At 45.2% G+C, this 17593-nt stretch overlaps 1 protein-coding gene, 1 long non-coding RNA gene and 1 pseudogene across 2 annotated transcripts; 2 read left to right on the forward strand and 1 right to left on the reverse strand.

The window, feature by feature from the left end:
• Positions 1–2795: 2795 nt before the first annotated feature.
• Positions 2796–6859, forward strand: LOC138917671 (uncharacterized). The gene is made up of 4 exons (XR_011426015.1): positions 2796–3079; positions 3694–3923; positions 4622–4761; positions 5372–6859. It is a non-coding gene; the product is annotated as an uncharacterized lncRNA (long non-coding RNA).
• On the forward strand, positions 4941–5118 carry LOC111768264 (U2 spliceosomal RNA; annotated as a pseudogene).
• Positions 5856–13509, reverse strand: LGALSL (galectin like). Its single transcript, XM_023618994.2, has 5 exons — positions 12922–13509; positions 12031–12102; positions 11792–11880; positions 10949–11126; positions 5856–9001 (listed from the first exon to the last, which is right to left on the reverse strand). Exons 1-5 carry the CDS (start codon positions 13318–13320, stop codon positions 8858–8860), a joined length of 882 nt encoding a protein of 293 aa, XP_023474762.2. The 5' UTR covers positions 13321–13509; the 3' UTR covers positions 5856–8857.
• Between the last annotated feature and the right edge of the window lie 4084 nt (positions 13510–17593).

Below are 17593 nucleotides of genomic sequence, written 5' to 3' on the forward strand. Positions count from 1 at the left end.
TTGCAGCCCCTTGTTCTAGGATTCAGGTGTGGCTCCACTCAGCTGGGCCTGGGACAGTGTGAGTGACAACACAGAACTGACCGCAGACTTGCCACTTTCTTCTGAAGTTTGCCTGCCTTCCTGAAACAAACGGCCCTGTGGACTCTTTCTTCCTCTGGGCTGAGTTCTCTCCCAGGGGCACCTTGGTCTCTCACATGAATAGGCCTCCATTACCCTTCAGAAAATGTCCAGACTTTCCTGAATTTGATGGTGAGCATGGCTTAGGTTCAAATAGGAATTCTGCTATGTACAATATTCCCTGAGGATCTAGACCAAACATAAGCTCAGCAGGATCTGATGTTCGAGACCTGCACTGGCCAATATGGTGGCCCCTAGCCATGGGTGGCTACTTAAAGATAAATTAATTAAAACTAAATAAAGTTTAAAATTCAGCTCCTCAGTGGCATTAGCCACATTTTAAGTGCTTAATAGCCACATGTGGGTAGTGGCTGCCACACTGGACAGTGTGGATTATAGAACCTCTTCAACAACACAGAAAGGTTATCGGACAACCCTGTGTCTAGAGCCAGAGCCCATAAAATGGATTCTGCTATCAAGGAACTGGCTATCGTGTATAAACAAGAAAATTATCCGCTCAGGATAAACAGTGGAAGTCTGTCTCATTCATGGGTTAGGCACAAAATTCTGCTAGCATACAAGGCAAAAATAGCTTATTGTCAAAATTTCCCTTGAAAAATCCCTTAGGAAGGGGTCACTTTGGAGTCTAGTTCTCAGTAAATCCAACCCTGAAGTTTTTCATCCAGTGTTGGAGCAGATCTTTGATTCTTTGGTTGAGCACAAGAAGGATCTGGTTTGTAGTTAGGAGCAATGCCCGAGAAATATCAACATCTTTAAACATGGGTCTGACTCTGCAAGGAGCTGGAGGGTTCAACTATGAGACTCAGAGCAAAACCAACTGAAGGCACATTGGAATCATACTTCTGTTCTCAGGCTTTTTGCTTTTTCCAAGGGATGCCAGGTGGAATTGCTCACAGTATTTAACAGTTCTTTTCTACCTATGGTGTGTTTTGTTCTGTTTTGTGTTTTGGTGCCAAATGTGTGGAGCTGAAGTTGAGTACGTGAAATGCATTTACGATACGATTTCCCCATAGATATTCCCTGAAGTGGCCCTTTCTTTGCTGGGGGCTTCATTAAATGAAAAGTCTCCTCTCTACCAGAGACCTGTGTGTTGTGTAATTAAAGAACACCAAGTTCCTCCTTGAACTCTTCCTTTGGGAGGCCAGAATTTCAACTACATCAGATCAAACCCGAAGTTGGTATATACCGGGGAGTTGGGGTGCAGCGCAGAGGTGCAAAGGGCATTCAGGCCTTTGGAAGCCCAGCTGATGTCCTTTAGACACAGATGCCCTCCCAGGTCACCCCAGTGAGTGGCAAGCTCTGTCCTCTGGAACTCCTGTAGCATGCAATGTTCTGCCCACTCAGTGTGGCCCTATTTATTGACATTCATCTTTATGTGTGTTTTATATACACATGAGCTGTCTTTCCAGTTAGATCATAAATTCTTCAAGGGCAGACGGCCTATGTCTTTTATCTCTTTTTATCACCCACAGTGTCTAACATGGTGCCTTCATATAAAAGAGCCCCATTCATATCTAGCTTTGTTAGCATCTGTTATGAGCAATTCTCTTATAGGAGGGGGGAACTATGGACATGAACTAACTATCCAGACATGCTTTAAGAGCACCAACTATTTAAAGGCCAGCATTTGCCCTTTTGACTTAGTAAGCTGAATTTTTTAAATCATTTACTTAATTTTAAAGTTATTGAGGATTGCAAGGGGACTCCCAAGTCAGGAATTTATATCGTTTACAAAGCAAAGAGAACGTCACATGCCTTAAAAAACACCCAAACTGTGAAGTAACCCCAATATTTACTTTAATCAGAGCCTTATGAGAGCAGGTCTATTTTCAGTATTTTCAAATAAAGAGACTCTGGCCTTGTGCTCCAGAGTGTGTATGAGTTTTCTGTTTATTTGAGGATTTAAAAAATGTAGGATAAATGAATGGTTAATTAGAATCTTATAGTAACAGACCACACTACTCCATCAAGATTCTCATTTAAAAAAAATTGTTTTCAGTAGTTCCTCATGTTGTACATATCTTCCTTGTTCACTTTTTAATATAACACTAAAAGTCATTTTATGTTGAACTAAAGATCATTTTTACTGCATTAGGAGAAAGCCATGCTTTCTAATATTGGAACAGCTGTAATAATTCAGAGTTAAAAAAAATCCCTAAGTATATTTTGCAAACATCATTCTAAATATTGCCTAATACACTGCTAATTTTGGTTAGATTTTAAATAAAATAGACTTCAATGAAATTATATGAAAAGGATATTCCAATGGATTAGACACAGTCTCAAGGATTAGCACTTTTAATACTGTTTCTTTATAAAATTGTGGAGGATTATTATAGAAATTGGTACCATGGTTACTTTAACTCTGGCTTTATCAAGTGTCAGAAATGCTTTACTCCTGCACAACCTGTTGTCACCTCTGGCTCTCCAAACACAATGCCACAGTGTCATTATTTCCATTTCCCATGGGAGGCAAATTAAGACTGGAGGTTTACAGAGCCGCCTGAGCACACACAACAAATCTCTGGGGCCCGGGTGTTCCACTCCCACTCCTCGTCCTCATCACAGCCCATTGCTTTTCTTCCTCCTGTTCCCAGACCAACTGTTCAGGTAAGTTTGATTATTTGCACCTGTCTTTTTGGAATTAATGACAGAACGCTGACAGAAAGGAGGTGCCGGAGTTATTAGCAAACGTTTGTTATCGTTCTTACTCATGAAAGCTTGGAAGGTCCCCAAAACCCCACAGCAGCCTCAAGGCGTGTGGCCAGCTTGCCGCTTCGCAGGGCCTATTATTTAGGGACTGTCTGCGGTGCCCTATCACACAGTGATGCCTCCCTACCTTCCCTGTCTGCTCACCTAGTCACTGTCTCCCCTGGGAGGTGGAAGGGCGTATCAAAGAGAGAGAAAGCGTCAGTGGCTGTTTCTTCCCCTTCTGTTTCGGGTGAGTATTGTTTCGGAACTCTGTGTACACCACTTTCTTTAATTATGAAGTACATGTTTTGCAAGGCAGTTCTTTGCCTTTTGCAGGAGACTTTTTTTGGGGGGGAAATCACTGTGAAATGAACATGCTGATTAGGAAGCACGGCAAGCAGGCAGCATCGCTTATAAAGTCAGCTGCATCTTCTTGTGAAAGGAAGACTAAATTCATTTCCAAAACGCCATAAAAAGCTTATTTGGGCCATTACCACTTGCCCTCTGCCCTCTTCACAAGTTATAAGCCACACCGTGTATTTGCCTTGTAGAACAATTGGGCCCTGCCCTGGCGATTCTCCAGTGAAGAACTAATTGAAATGCTTACCAAGAAGGAAGGCAGGCTTCCCTCAGAACCTCAGTCTTTCTAGGAGAATCCACTGTTAAATAGGTGTCAGGGTGCTACTGAGGTCCTAAACCTACCCAATAAGGAGGATTTTTACAAAGCTCGGCTGAAAGGCACTTTCACTGTGGTGTTTTATATTTGGGGTAGGGACCGGAGCAAGGCAAGGAGGAAGTTCCATCAGAGATGATGACGCATAGTTGTAATGTTATAATGACAGCTGCACGATTTTTTTTTGACAGAGCAGGATGCCCCAGTGTTAAAATGAAGTTTTCACAGAAAGATATCCACAAATCAGAATCTCCAGCCCTGCATAATTCAACAGTTTGACTCAGTAAATGTTTATGGAATTCCCGAAGGCAGAGCTGCTTGATTTGGGATCTAGGACCACCTACACCATCTGAGATGTTTCTTAAAAAGACAAACTCCTGGGACCTACTCCAGACCTACTGAAAAACATCATCTCCCAGGGGTGAGGCGGGACTTGAGCCTAAGGAGGCTTTCTGGGTGGTTCTCAAGCATCCTGAAGTTTACCACAACCAGGGACCTGTGTCTGTTTCACTCATTGATGTATCCAAGTGCTCAGAAGAGCAGGTGGCACAGCTCAATAAGCACCTGTTGAATGAATGAAGGCCCGAAGGGTTTGTGGCACTCGGGGCTGCAATTATGGATATCTTCCAGACCATCTAATCCAAAATGCTGTCACAAAACAAGCATAATGTCATATCCCACAAGTGGCCTTCCTAGCGAGACTGGGGGGCAGGGGAAGCTGTCCTATCTCTGCTCAACAGCCTCGGCAAATTGTCCCCACCTTAACAGACCTCTCTCTGCCTACACTTAACTGCAAAAGCCGTGAGAGACCAGCCCCACAGCTTTGCATATGTAAAAAAAGAAAGGGATTAATAAAACCAATTAAGGTATAAGTAGGATTCTAGATCCAGCATGTGGGTAAATCTCTCTCTGCTCACTACCCATAACTGAAGCTAGGCAAACTTCTATAAGCCATAGTTTTTTTATTCGTAGCCAGAATAGTCAAGGGATCAAGTTTCCTTCCTACTCATTCAAACCACAGGAAAGAGAAGGCAAGAGAAATGCAATCTCACTTTTGTATATATACTGTGCTAAGACTATATTTAACAATTTATTAAGAACCCACTGCATCCTTAACAGGTGGAAGGATGAAGAAATTCATAGATCTATACAATGGAGTACTATTCAGCAATAAAAAGGAAAAACTACTGATAGACACAACATGAATCTCAAATGTATTACGCAAATGGAAAGACGCCAACCTCAAAAGACTAGACACTGTAAGATCCTCTTTATATGACGGTCAGGAAAAGGCAGAAGTATAGGGAGGGGACACACATCAGTGGTTGCCTGATTAGGGTTAGGAGTTGGGGACAAGTTTAACTACAAAGGGGTAGCATAAGGGAATTTTTGAGGTGACAGAACGATTCTGTCTCCTGACTGAGGTGGTAGTTACAAGACTCCATCCATGTGTTAAAACTCATGGAATTGCTTATCAGATTAATATCTGACACACCTTCTATCTGAGGACAATAGATTAAATGGATTTTTGGAGCCTGGAGTTGGACCAGGAGCTTGCTCCCTCTGCCCCACGCAGTGGCCTGGAATGCAGTACTTCCAGGACCAGTGCACCCCTCCCATAAAACAAACAAAAACCTCACCAAAGTGAACTTTATGTAAACTACATTTAAAAACTCAGTGCATACACAACACAAACTCATTAGGTCTCTGAGGGCCCTGAGACACTTTCCTTCCCTCTATCAGTTTATCAACGTGGGACACACCCCATCAAGTGTGTCAAGGACTAGTTGCCCCGAGGAACTCAAGGGTGGGTTTGGGAAGCATTTAACTGTTTTTCCAAATTGGTTTTTTTCCTTTTGTTACGTTCAGGAGATGCAATCACCAACGACCCTGAACCAGACCAAGCCTCACCACTAGAGCTACACCTATGACCTCTGCCTTATTTTTACCACTAAGATCTCTGCAGGAGGAGTTTAGGCCTTATTACCGTGACCCGCAGTGTGAGTAGAAGCATGTTTTCCAATTGAGCCTGCGCAAGAGAACACCCACCTCTCCCTTTTGAATATTCATTCCCCATTTGAAATAAATGTCCCTGCGTCCCTTGGTTCAGGGACGCCAGACTTCAGAAATGATTCCTCATGGTCTCCTATTTGCCACAAATATACTTTACTTTGTGAGACGACTACTTCTGGTGGAGACTGATTTAACCCACCAAGGACGAACCCACTTTGGTTTCAGCAACAAGTGGTCCGGGAGTACGAGTGTGAGCGTGAGAGAACACTGCTATTCCAATGATCTATGCTAAGTCCATCATAACTGGTGCCAAATCTACCATGTTATAAACTGGAAGCCATTTTGTAGAAAATTCTTTTATTATAGTGCAAATAACTTTCAGCAGTGACATAATGTAAGAACACATTTAGCAATATTTTACACCACGCAGTAAATAAGAAAGTGTTTCTTTGAAAATATGTCATCATAGGAACATTATTTCTACATTAATGCTGGAAAATGCCAAGGCTGTTGTTTCTCTCAAGGCAACAGGGCTCCCTCCCTCTTTTTGGATATTTTCTTTTTAATACAAATGAAAGGATTTGCCATTTTGACAAATCACCATCAATTCTAAGAGTGATCTCTTAGGGGGGTTTTGAAAGGAGCTTGGCAAGATTTGAAATGGAGTTTCCAATTTTAAAAAAATAATAATTTTAAGACAATTCTGGGTAACCCAAAAAGTACAAGTCACTTCTATTAACTTGTAAGTAGATACACACATTCACTCCAATTTTGATGCAGAAATGGACAGATTGTCTAAAGCCCGCCGTTTATTCCCCCAGAGCCTGATTGTTATTTATACTCCTTGGTTTTGGTTATATTGCAAAATTAGGGCTCTGGTCAGAAATAACACCTTCCATACCCAAATGCTTTCCTGTGAAGCTTTAAATTGCACTTTTTATCCTGAATTCCCACCTTAGACCTCACACGCCGAACAGAGGAGCCGAACAGAGGATGTGAACTTTGTTTCCAGTTTACAGCCAACAAATTAGTACAGCTGGATTAGCCCCCTGCTAATTTAGCTAGAACTGAATCAAACCATCATATCATTCAGGTTAATTCCAACAGGCTTCACCAAGAAGTTCCCACTGACCTCCCAGAGAAATGAAGGGTTACAGTGTATCCTTATACTAAGCTGCCTAAGGGCTTGGCTGCTAACCGGTTAGCTGACAGGGAGAGAGAACAGAGTCTCAATTCCAATCAGCTACACTCCCAACTCCTCTAGTTTCTGCTGAATTATGCACCACGTGGGAATGGACAAACACCGAAGGAAACCTTCTGTGGGGGGGTCTTCCACCATAAGAATAATCAAAACCCCTACAAATATATTTCAGGGTGCCTTCTCTAAGTCTCTCTACAAACACTCTTCAAAATCTAGTGGCTTTACAAGTTAATCACAGGCTTGCAAACACCTGAAGCCACAGAACAGCCCTCTTGGCTGAATATGGCTGACGGAGTCAGCTGGTACATAAAGCTTTTCAACGCTCAGCCAGTCTTACTGGATAAAGTATCTTCTTATATAACACCATGGAACTGTGCTAAACAGTTTCAACGTTGAGAAGAATCCAAATATATCACCTATAAAAAATTCACAATTTTAGTTTGCTTTTTCTTAGACTTTGGTACTGAAACACTGTCTACATTCTCGACACGTGAAAATGACGTGGCCACTTCAGTGCCTCTGCATGTTGTGTAAAAAAAACTCAAAAGCAAAGCAGGACAAGGACGTGTCATAAGACGCAGTATGCTGTACAAACAAAACCTAAATTATATATAAATACACCCCCACCCAGCACCCCTTTTTTTTCCCCAACTACCTGACCAAAGCAATGCCAAGGGTCTTCCTCTTCAGGGCCAATGCAGTTTGTGAAGTTCAGCTCCCAGGACTCCAACCGTCCCTTGCTTTGCAGTAACATTTATAGAACTGCAGCCTCCTCTGAGAGACGCTCTGCTGTCTGATCGATTCCACAAGTGCACAGAAAATCCTACAGCTTAATTGGGAAGCATTCACACTATTGGCTGGACTCAAAGACCTGGAGTATTGGAGTTAACCTTTCAGATACACTAACTGGATCATTTCCTAATCTGGATCCCATCCTGTCCTAATATCTCAGCACAGCCAACCCAGTAGGAAGCATCCTCTACTCTGAAGCTCCAAAGGCATTGCTTAGGGATATTGGTGAGGGCCACATAATAAAAGTTATACAATGAGCTAACAGCTTACGTTGATAGAAGTTATTTCCAAGTAAGTTATTTGGGACCATTTGCTTCTGCTTTACACTACATTCCAGAATCATTTTCATACTATACTTTTAAAAGTTTCTATAATAGTCATTTAAAAAGTTGTCTATGCAATCACCTCTTACATGTTTCCAATTAGTTTAATACAATGTAATGAGCTATTATGTAAATCTAGGGAAAAGTAGTTAATTAGTCTTAAGGAAGCCAATCCTGTGCTAATTCACAGTAAGGAAAAAAAGCAATGTAAATAGAATTGTATATAATCGTCAATAACTTGAAAAGCAGTTTTATCGAAATGTTGCAAAATCTTCCCAAAAGCACTTACAGCAATTTATATCAAGAGATCATAAGTTTAGGGGTATGGAGGATATGACTCAATTCTTTACGGTGGAAATTCACCTGTTTCATGATTGTAATACGGAATATCCCCCCTCGGACCTACGATATTTATACATTCAAAAGTTTGTAACTTGCTGTTCTTGAGACATTAATCATTCTCTAACACATACGTCGAGTATAAATAAATAACTACGGGAAAGCTTTAAAAATCTGAATTAACATTATGCTGTGCAAAAAAAAAAAAAAACAACCAAACCTTGAACAACCTACATTCTATGTAAATACCCTGACTAAAATGTTGGTTGTGCTACACAATTCCACTTCAGTGCAGAAATGAGTTGATTTTGGTGTACCGTCTTTGTTGTTGTTAAGGTTTTAGCACTTTTGTTTCTAAATACCATCTTGCTTTGAAAAGACGAATAAGTTGCTACCAAATCACAAATCATCATAAATCCATTTCAGTTTAATCTGAATCAAATCCAGCAGAAACGTATAACTTTGTTCTGGGAATAATGGCTCGGTGTCTTTGTTTTGACAGCTTCCTAAGGGCGAACCACCGTTGAAGTTGTCATTTTGGGCTTAAACTGCACAGAAAGAAGAGACAGTGAAGCTTGCCTTTTGTTTTTGTTTTCCTTTAAGTCTCCAGATCTTGCTAAGACATTTCATCCAGTCAGATAGTCGTGGCACCTGATCCTATTTGAAACAGAGGCGGTTCAAACAACATCAGCCCAGCTTAGTGATCTGGAGGTCCCCGTTTATCTTTATAGTGTCGATCGCAGACAACGTTTGAACGCGGTGGTAAAAATCGAAAAGCTGGTGTCCATCCACAAACACTCTGAAACGTGGGTGCTCACAAAGAATTTCCACCTGGAAGAAACAAAATGATAACCTCAGTTCATAAGTTCAAGGAACCCCTCTGGGGAAAATACTTCATTTTAGAGAAGGAAAGGCAGCATCTTGAGTGGTTTTCAAACACTAGAATCATACAGAAGGCTTGTTTAGAACACAGATTGCTGGGTTCCACCCCCAAAACTGTCAATCTAATAGGCCTAGGGTAAGGTCTAAGAATCTGCATTTCCACCAAGTTCCAAGGAGATGCTGATGTTGCTGGAAGGAGGAACATGCTTTGTGAACCACTGCTCTACACTATTCGACGTCCTTTAAAGATTTAAAATTGTTTACGCTTTAACATTTCTGCTTTCTCCTTGCACCCCAGAAAGTGACGTAAAGTAGCACGGATTTATTTATACGGCGTAAGGCCTTCACTACCGTCCCCTGAATAATTCTATCCCACCTTCAGAGGAGCCCCTCACAACACAGAATCCGTACCCACTAGCAGCATGTAATAATAGTCTTGACGCTAAAACATGGTAAATAATAAAGCACAGAGAAGGTTACACAGTAATTACCATTGATGTGTAATTAACAAGGCTTTGTTAAGCCAAATAGAAATACTGATTCCATATGGTAAAAGCTTTTTCCTCCTCTTTTCCTTAAGTAATTCACCAGAGAGTTTAATCATTGGTTCTGTGCAATGTATTTATTAAAAGCATTGGGATTCACCATACAAGGAGGCACTCCATATATGATATTAGTCACATTTAATTCATATTATTACTAAAATTATATCACCAAGAAGGGCTGATTTCATTTTAATTTTGTTGTTGGGGACCATTTTATCCTCTTGGCAGTCAGAGGCTCTGGTTACTCACACTCATGAATTACATATTACGATTCATCATTATGAAACTGTCACAGTCAAGACGAGCCTAAGGGGCCACTGCCACCCTGGAGGACGGGGAGGGTAGGGATGATGGGCGGGGGGTGCCTTCCCCAGACTACGATTAGATGGGCGACAATCTCAACTCTATCACTGATGTGAAAGTCATGGATTCTTATTTTCCCCCTAGACTGTAAGAAGAAAAATTATTACTTCTTCACAAGGCCCCTGTAAATTTCTAGATGACGAACAACAGGTTAAGGGTAGTTCTACTTCATTAGGTGTATATGCACAGCAAGCTTTTAACTGAGTTATCATTACTGTGACATACGTTAACAAGGTGTAGTGCAGACAACGTCACCAGGTCTAACATTTCAGTAAATCCTTTCCTAACACACTACTGACTTGCATCTCTTAATTGGCATCATCCTTCAAAGAGCAAAGAGCTGCTAACGCTGCTTGACTGGATGGGAGGTTTGGGCTGTGCTTCCTGCCCGCTAGATAGTGAGGAGCAAACCTATACTCATCCAGGCCCAAGGGAAGGAATCTGTCAGCCACACAGCCTGTGACGATGAAACAGACTGAGGCTACTTAACCCAGAGGGGGAAACAAGGGCATGGTCAGGCCTCATTAGCAAAAGGAACAAGAGAAAATGAAGTGATAATCACTACATTCTCAAAAAAGTCATAACTAATAAGGTTTAGTGCTACTTAAAGGGTGAGGAAAAAATGAGGCTAATTCTAGATGCTTAATATCTATTAATCAATCAGATATTTTGGGACGGGTATCTACTATATGTCTAGTACTATGTTGAGTACTCATCGAAAACTATTTCTTCTTAACAATCTGGTCATATAAATATGGGTTTATTTACTAAAAGTATTGGCTAAATAGAGCCAAGAGCTACTATGGTGAGTATTAGTTCACATCATCAAACAGAACTCTTTTGATCTTTTTTCTTTTTTTCACCACGAATGCCAAATTTCCTGGACAAGCAAAGATTCTGGCTGCTGAAAGCATTCTTGGCACATGCCGGAGGAGGAGAACACCGTCACCCTGCCAGTGGCTGGAGCTGGCGCCCTCGAGGTACTCACCCTGAATGGCTGGTCTGGGATGAATGGAAAGTAAGGGATTGCTGACTGTTCTTCACCCCTTTCCCCAGATATACAAGAATTTCTGAGTAGCTGCCGGTCTGTGAACACAGCTTTGAGTTCAATCGCCACATCGGCAGGAGGATCTTCCGAGTCACCACAGGTCAAGCTGATGGCAAAGCTGAAAAGAAAACGGTCCCATTTATTCAGAGTTGGCTATAACCACATTTAACAACGACCCAGGCTCCCATATTTCCTCCTCCTAGAGGTCTGTCTGCTTTTAATGGGCCACTTACTCTTTACATAGGAGATTAGACTATGTACGGACAAGGAAGATTACAATCAAATCAGTTATTTTGTTACCTAAAAGAAGTCCTGCGGAAAACCGTGGTGGAGTTGAAAATGACTAACATTAGGGATTGCAGATACCTAAAACCACCCACACAGTGTCTTAATCCATTTCAGAAATCTCAAAAACAGCCCTAGAAATTGACCAGAGGAAATAATATCTTGTAAAGCTTGGGTCTCATTTATATTGATAGTTCTCGCTCCAAGCACCACTTTTAAAAACCATAAAAAAAAAAAATGCTTTGGCCTCCCTAAGGGTCAAAGAGAAAATGACGTGGGCCTATATTTATAATCTCTGATATAAACAGCTGTCTGGAGAAATGATGGCTGAGATTCATACACATTCTTTTCATGGGAACATGGTACTTTCCTGGCACTTCCAACTAGCAACGCGGGTCACACGGAGAGGAAGAGGAGGGGCAGTAAGCCCCCGCAGGAGTGGGTAGGGCCTTGTAACTGCCGCATAGGTCTTGGGGGAGCACAAGGACTCTGCCTTACCTTTCCGGGTTGAGGTCTACGATGCCCATTACTAACACCTTCTTGCCTGGTCTCATGCCACCTTTAATGTGCCCACAAAATGGAACTATCTGCAAAGGATGAGAGGAGAAACAGGAAGTTTACAGCCTCTAAGCGAAGAGCTAAGCCCTCAGATCCTGAGGACATGACCCATTAGAAAATCCAATTAGAAAGGAAGAGGGTACAGGCAGAGACACAGAGCACAGAACGAAATCATTTACCAGTCGTGGGAAGTACACGTCGGCTTGAACTGGAGAGCCCAAGGAGTTGTTTAAATGCCCATCATCTAGTTTCTAAAAATAGAAGCACACAGATTGGCTTTCCAAAGGCTCTTGTTTTGGGAGGAGGGGAGGGGAGCGGGGGAGGAGAGGAGGGGGCGGGGAAGAACCTATACAAATCTGCGGAATCTAGCAGCCCTCACAGAACACAAGCAGCGTCTACAGATGCTGCCGCCTCCCAGTCCATTGAATAACCGCAGAAACCGCCGGAACAAAACCTGTCCTTTGCAGCCGGTAGCTAAGCCTCTGAAGATCCCTAGATCCTTAAGATCTAGATCAAAATCAAGGTCGAGGCACACCGAGGAGCCAGAGCCCCGCGCCGGAGGAGGGCAGGCCCCTCTCCAACTACAAACGCCTCTGCACCCGCTGTCGCCCAAGCCAGTCCGCAGGGACGTGGCTGGAGTGGAGCGGCCGCGCTCAACTTCTCACGGGAGCCCCGGCGCGGACCCATTTCCAAGGGGGAATCCCCGGGACGTCGGGGGCGGCCGCGGGGGGCGCGCCCCAGACACACACACGAGCGCACACTCACACATGCAAAACGCACACACCTGGCCGGGGGCTGCATGGCAGAGAGAGGGCTCTCGGTCACCCCCACCCCGCCGTCCGCCCAAAACACCCTCCCCCTGGCCAGCGGCCTCCAGCCCGGGGCAGTCCTGACCCCCACGCCGTCCGTGCACACCCGGCTCCTGCTAACAGGTCCCGGGGCGCCTTCCCACGCGGGGGGCGCGGGTCTGGGCCTCAGCCTCCTCTCTGCCGCAGACCGGCTGGAGCGGGCGGCGGCGGCGTGCGGGGCCGCGGGAAGGGGGCGCCTCGCGTGCGCCCCGCTACACTCACCACCACGGCATCACTGTCCGCCACCGATCCCGCCATCTTCCTGCACAGCGCGGCGGGGTGCACGGCTGGCAGCCGGGCGGCGGGGGACGTGGGACGCGGCGCGCGGGCGGGGATCCCGGGGCGGTCCTGCGCCGGGCGGGGGCGCGGGTCCGAGGCTAGCTCGTGCGCGGGCACGCGCGCGGGGGCGCGCGCGCGGGCACGCCCGGGGGCCCGGCGCCGACCCGGCAGGCGGGACGGGGGAGGGGAGGGAGAGGCCGCGCGGCCCGGGAGGTCGGAGGTGGCGGCTGCTGCCCGGAGCGTGGCTGCCGAGTCGGGGCTGCTTTGTTCCGCGGGGTGCTGCTGTCGCCGCCCGAGGAAGAAAGGTGGCGAAAGCCGCGCGGCTTCGGCCCTGGGCGGCATTTAAAGGCCGCCGGGCCCGACTCGGGAACCTTGAACAGGGCGGGGACCCGACTGGGCTGCCGCGGCTTGCTCAGCTTGCCCTGCCCCTCGGCCATTGGACGGTGGCAGGAGGCTGGGGCGGGAGGGACGGGCCTGTCCAGGTCCGGGCGTGCGGGAGGGCGGGGGCCCGGCGGGAGGGTGGGTGGGACTGGGGGATGAGGAAGTGGGGACCGGGACCTGCCAGGTAACAGGTGCTTGTGACACCCCCGCCCCACCCTTCCAGCCAACCTCCTTCTTCTGCCACGTCCTGGGGCAGGGGACGGTGGAGGCAGAGGTGAAGGGAAGACTGGGAGGTGGGTAGGTCTTCCAGAGCTCCGACGTCTTTCAGAGAATTCCAACAACGTGGGAGGAAAGATTCATTGGGCTCTCTAGGTAGAAAGATCAGGAAAGGTCCCTAGACTTGCACAAATAAATATTTGACCCTAAAGCAAGAGGCAGGACTCAGAGTAGGGACTTTTGTATCCCAGGAGGTTGGATACAGAATAGACCTGTCTCCAGTGGAAGGACGGGCAGGTCTGGGGATCCCTGGAGGCTCTCTCTGCGGGGATCTGGCTAAGTCTGCCCAAAGTGAACTGGGCACGGTGACTGTCCTCAGAGAGCCTCCACTGGGCCCTGTGTTTTACAAGGCACCTGGCCAGTCTGGGGAAGTGTTTTTCACTGAAAATCCCCTGATACCCTTTGTGGAATAATTCCCAGCGGGTACACCCCTCTCTTATTCCAAAGCACAAATTCCTTTATGGCGTTTCCACATTAGGATGATTATGTAACTTCTCAGATAAAGCTGTATCAACCATACCCTCTATTAGATGACATCTTGGCTTACACATTCCATCGTGTGAATCACCAGGGTGTTTTACACTAATAAGCAGGGAGCATGTGTGACCTGCTGCCATCCCAGAGGGGCCCTCAGAGGCTCCCTTCCAGCCGCTGTTGCTCGCTGTGTGGCCTGGAACATCACTGCGGCTTTTGTGTCTTAGCTTTCCCTTTATGGACCAGAGCTAATCACGGTAATCTCCGTGGAGTAGGGAGAATTACCTGCGCACACTTGTCAGCCGCAGTCATATCCTTTGTGAGCCCTGAGTTAGACACTGAAGTGCAGCACAGTTGTGGCTCACATTTTTGCTCTTGTTTACCATTCTTACCTCAAAATCACACCTTCTTGATTATTTTACAATATCAGGCAGTCAAAGGAAACTACTGACATTTTGAAAGCACACTTCAATATATCTCAATTTCTGAGAGTCTGTAATAGGGAAAAACCATTGAAGTAGTTTTTTGGTGTTAGCTAAGCTGAGTGACACAATGCACCATAGTGCTTAAAAAGCGCTTGCCCTGGATCCCGCCCGTTGGCGCAGCGGTTAAGTGTGCGCGTTCTGCTTCTTGGAGGCCCGGCGTTCGGATCCTGCGTGTGGACATGGCATGGCTTGGCAAAAGCCATGCTGTGGTAGGCGTGCCATATATAAAGTGGAGGAAGATGGACATGGATGTTAGCTCAGGGCCAGTCTTCCCCAGCAAAAAGAGGATTGGCAGCAGTTAGCTCTGGGCTAATCTTCCTCAAAAAAAAAAAAAAAAAAGAAAGAAAAAAAAAGCCCATGCCCTAGGTTCACATCCTGGCTCTACAATGGACTGGCTGGGTGATCTTGGATAAGTTACGAAACTTCTCTGTGCCTCTGTTTCTTCATCTGTGAACCAGAGATGACACCAATGACAATGATGAACAAGAGACGACAGCAATGACGATGATGATAGTGCCTATCGCGTTATTGGCAAGATTAAGTAAATTGGTTCCTTTACTTTGCTTAGAATGGTACCTGACATAGAGGGCACTTAATCCTCAAAATTACTGTGTGTCTGCCATGTACCAGGCACTGGGGTTCCAGCAGAGGCTTTTTTGTTGATCTGATATTCTAGTGGGGAAAGGCAGTCAATAAACAAATAAATATATAATATGTCAGGTGGTAAAAGTGCTAGAAAAAATAGTAAAGTAAGGCGGGGGAGAGAGAGAGGAGGTGGGTTGCTGGTATTTACATAGGGTGCTCAGGGAAGCCACCTCTGGTAAAGTGAGGTTTGAGAAGACCCCCAGTGGGAGGGAGGGAGTCATTTGGAAGTCTGGCAGAAGAGGTCGCTGGCAGAGGGAACTGCAAGAGCAAAAGCCACAGGGTGAAGTATGTAAAGAAAATGTTGGGTGCAGCTGGGGTGCTGTGACCAAAGAAATAAGTAATGAGAAATGGAACAGGCTGTGCAGACCCTGTGAAGATTGGCTTTTACTTGAGAGAGATGGGAAGACACTGGAAGTTTCTGGGCAAAGGAGTTTCCCTCTACTGTGGCTGCATCCCTCTGGCTGCTGTGTGGAGTGGCCTTTGTGGGGAGGGTGGTGTGTAGGAGGGAGCGACTTAGGAGGCTCCTGCACGCATCCAAGCAGGATATCATGGCGGCTTCGACATGGAGGTGGCGGAGATGTGAGAAGCCGTGGCCCTTGGTGAGTCCCAGCTCTTGTCACTATGTAGCTTTGAGAGTTCATATCGACTTCTAAGCCTCAGTTTCCTCACTACAAAATTAAGGGGTTCGGCTCATTCATCGTTCCTTCTTAGCTCTTAGAAACTTCTTCTGGGTCCTGAAAAGCTGTGTAATACCATCGAAATTTAAATGGGTTTGAGAGTAAGTGCTGCTGAATGAAAAGAATCTTGGGTTGGATCTTCTGATAAGTGGTTTTGTAAGGTGAAGAATAACCCTTTGATTTATTTTGTAAGTGGAGTTGAAGATATTTGGATTGCTTGAGATGAGTGTCTTACGTTTTAGGAATGTAAAGAATAGGATGGTAGTAAACCTGCCCAGAACACTTTAACATGGAAAATTGCCTTTTGTTCCAAAAATGCTTGATTCCTTCTCAATCAGCCTATGGGATGGTTCATTTTGAATATGGAAAGCAGGGAGAAAGCCTAAATGAATTTTTTGTGTTATAATTAAAGCTGAGCAAACTACCCCTTACAGGGAAAAGTCATTAGCAAATTAATGAATTCTAGAGCTTAAATTTTTTTTTTTAGTTGTATAGTGAAAGATAGGCAAACTTTGCTCTGTGCTTTGATTACAGGCATTTGTGTCTAAAAAACATTAACCAAGGCTGTGAGCCTTTTATGAAACACAACAGTGAAATTTCAAGATGAACTGCGTTATTGCTGGAAAGTGCTAGAAAGGCTAAAGAAGGGGGAAGGCGTTCAAACAGATGATTAGCATCGAAAAAGAAGTATAAGCAGGTCTTTGAAGATAGACTTTGCTAAGTGATCTTCCTAGATGAAAATGGTAGAATCGCTTCCTTTTTTCCTTCCGATTTATTATGTTTTATTCAAATGTATGCATGCGGAATTTCTAATATTGGGAGGAGCATACGGCATTGACATCAATTCAGCAACCATTTTATGAGTATTGGTAGGGGCTATGACACTGTGGACCAATGCACGCGTCTTGTCCTCCAGAGCTTCCAGCTGACTCTGGGGATCAGTGGCAGAATGTATGGTGGGTAAGATAATAGGCCTCAGACCTATAGTCTGAGCACTGAGCGGGGAGATCCACTCTTGTTTGGAGGATTAAGGCAGCTTTCTGGGGTACCTCTGACCACCTGCACAGCAGCAACTGCCACAGTCCCACAAAAGCAAGTCTTCAAAGACCGCACTGCAGCTCTGTTCGTGGCCTGAATTCTAAACCCACTCCTCTCCCTGGTCTGGCCACCAGCTGAACCCGTTCCCAGAGGCTGCCTTTTGTCTCCTGCCCTGGTCCAGGTAGACATGTACCTCCTTCCTTACACTGTGAGTGCCTTCTTAGGCCTCCTGTGGGCCCTGGTCTTCTGGCCCTGCCTGTGACTTTCAGACCACTTGTTTGCTGTCTGAGTGTATATGCATGTTGGCTAGAGCAGAGTTTCTCAACCTCAGCACTATTGACGTTTTAGGCTGAGAAGTTCTTTGTTGTGGGAGACTGTCCCGTGCATTATAGGATGCTGAGCACTAGATGCCAGTAGCACCCCTCCCTCAGCTATGACGACCATAAATGTCCTCAGACATTGACAAATGTCACCCCGGAGTGGGGGTGGGGGCAAAATTGCCCCCAGTTGAGAACCAGTTATCTGGAAGATGCTTTAAGAGTCCTATTATTCATGTTTATATGTATGATGTGAAATTTATCCAATCTAGTCTAGAGTAGAAACTTGCACATCAGAAACATCTTCCTTTTTCTCTGGCAG

The sequence above is a fragment of the Equus caballus genome, chromosome 15 (genome assembly GCF_041296265.1).
Source record: "Equus caballus isolate H_3958 breed thoroughbred chromosome 15, TB-T2T, whole genome shotgun sequence".
Lineage (NCBI taxonomy): Eukaryota > Metazoa > Chordata > Mammalia > Perissodactyla > Equidae > Equus > Equus caballus.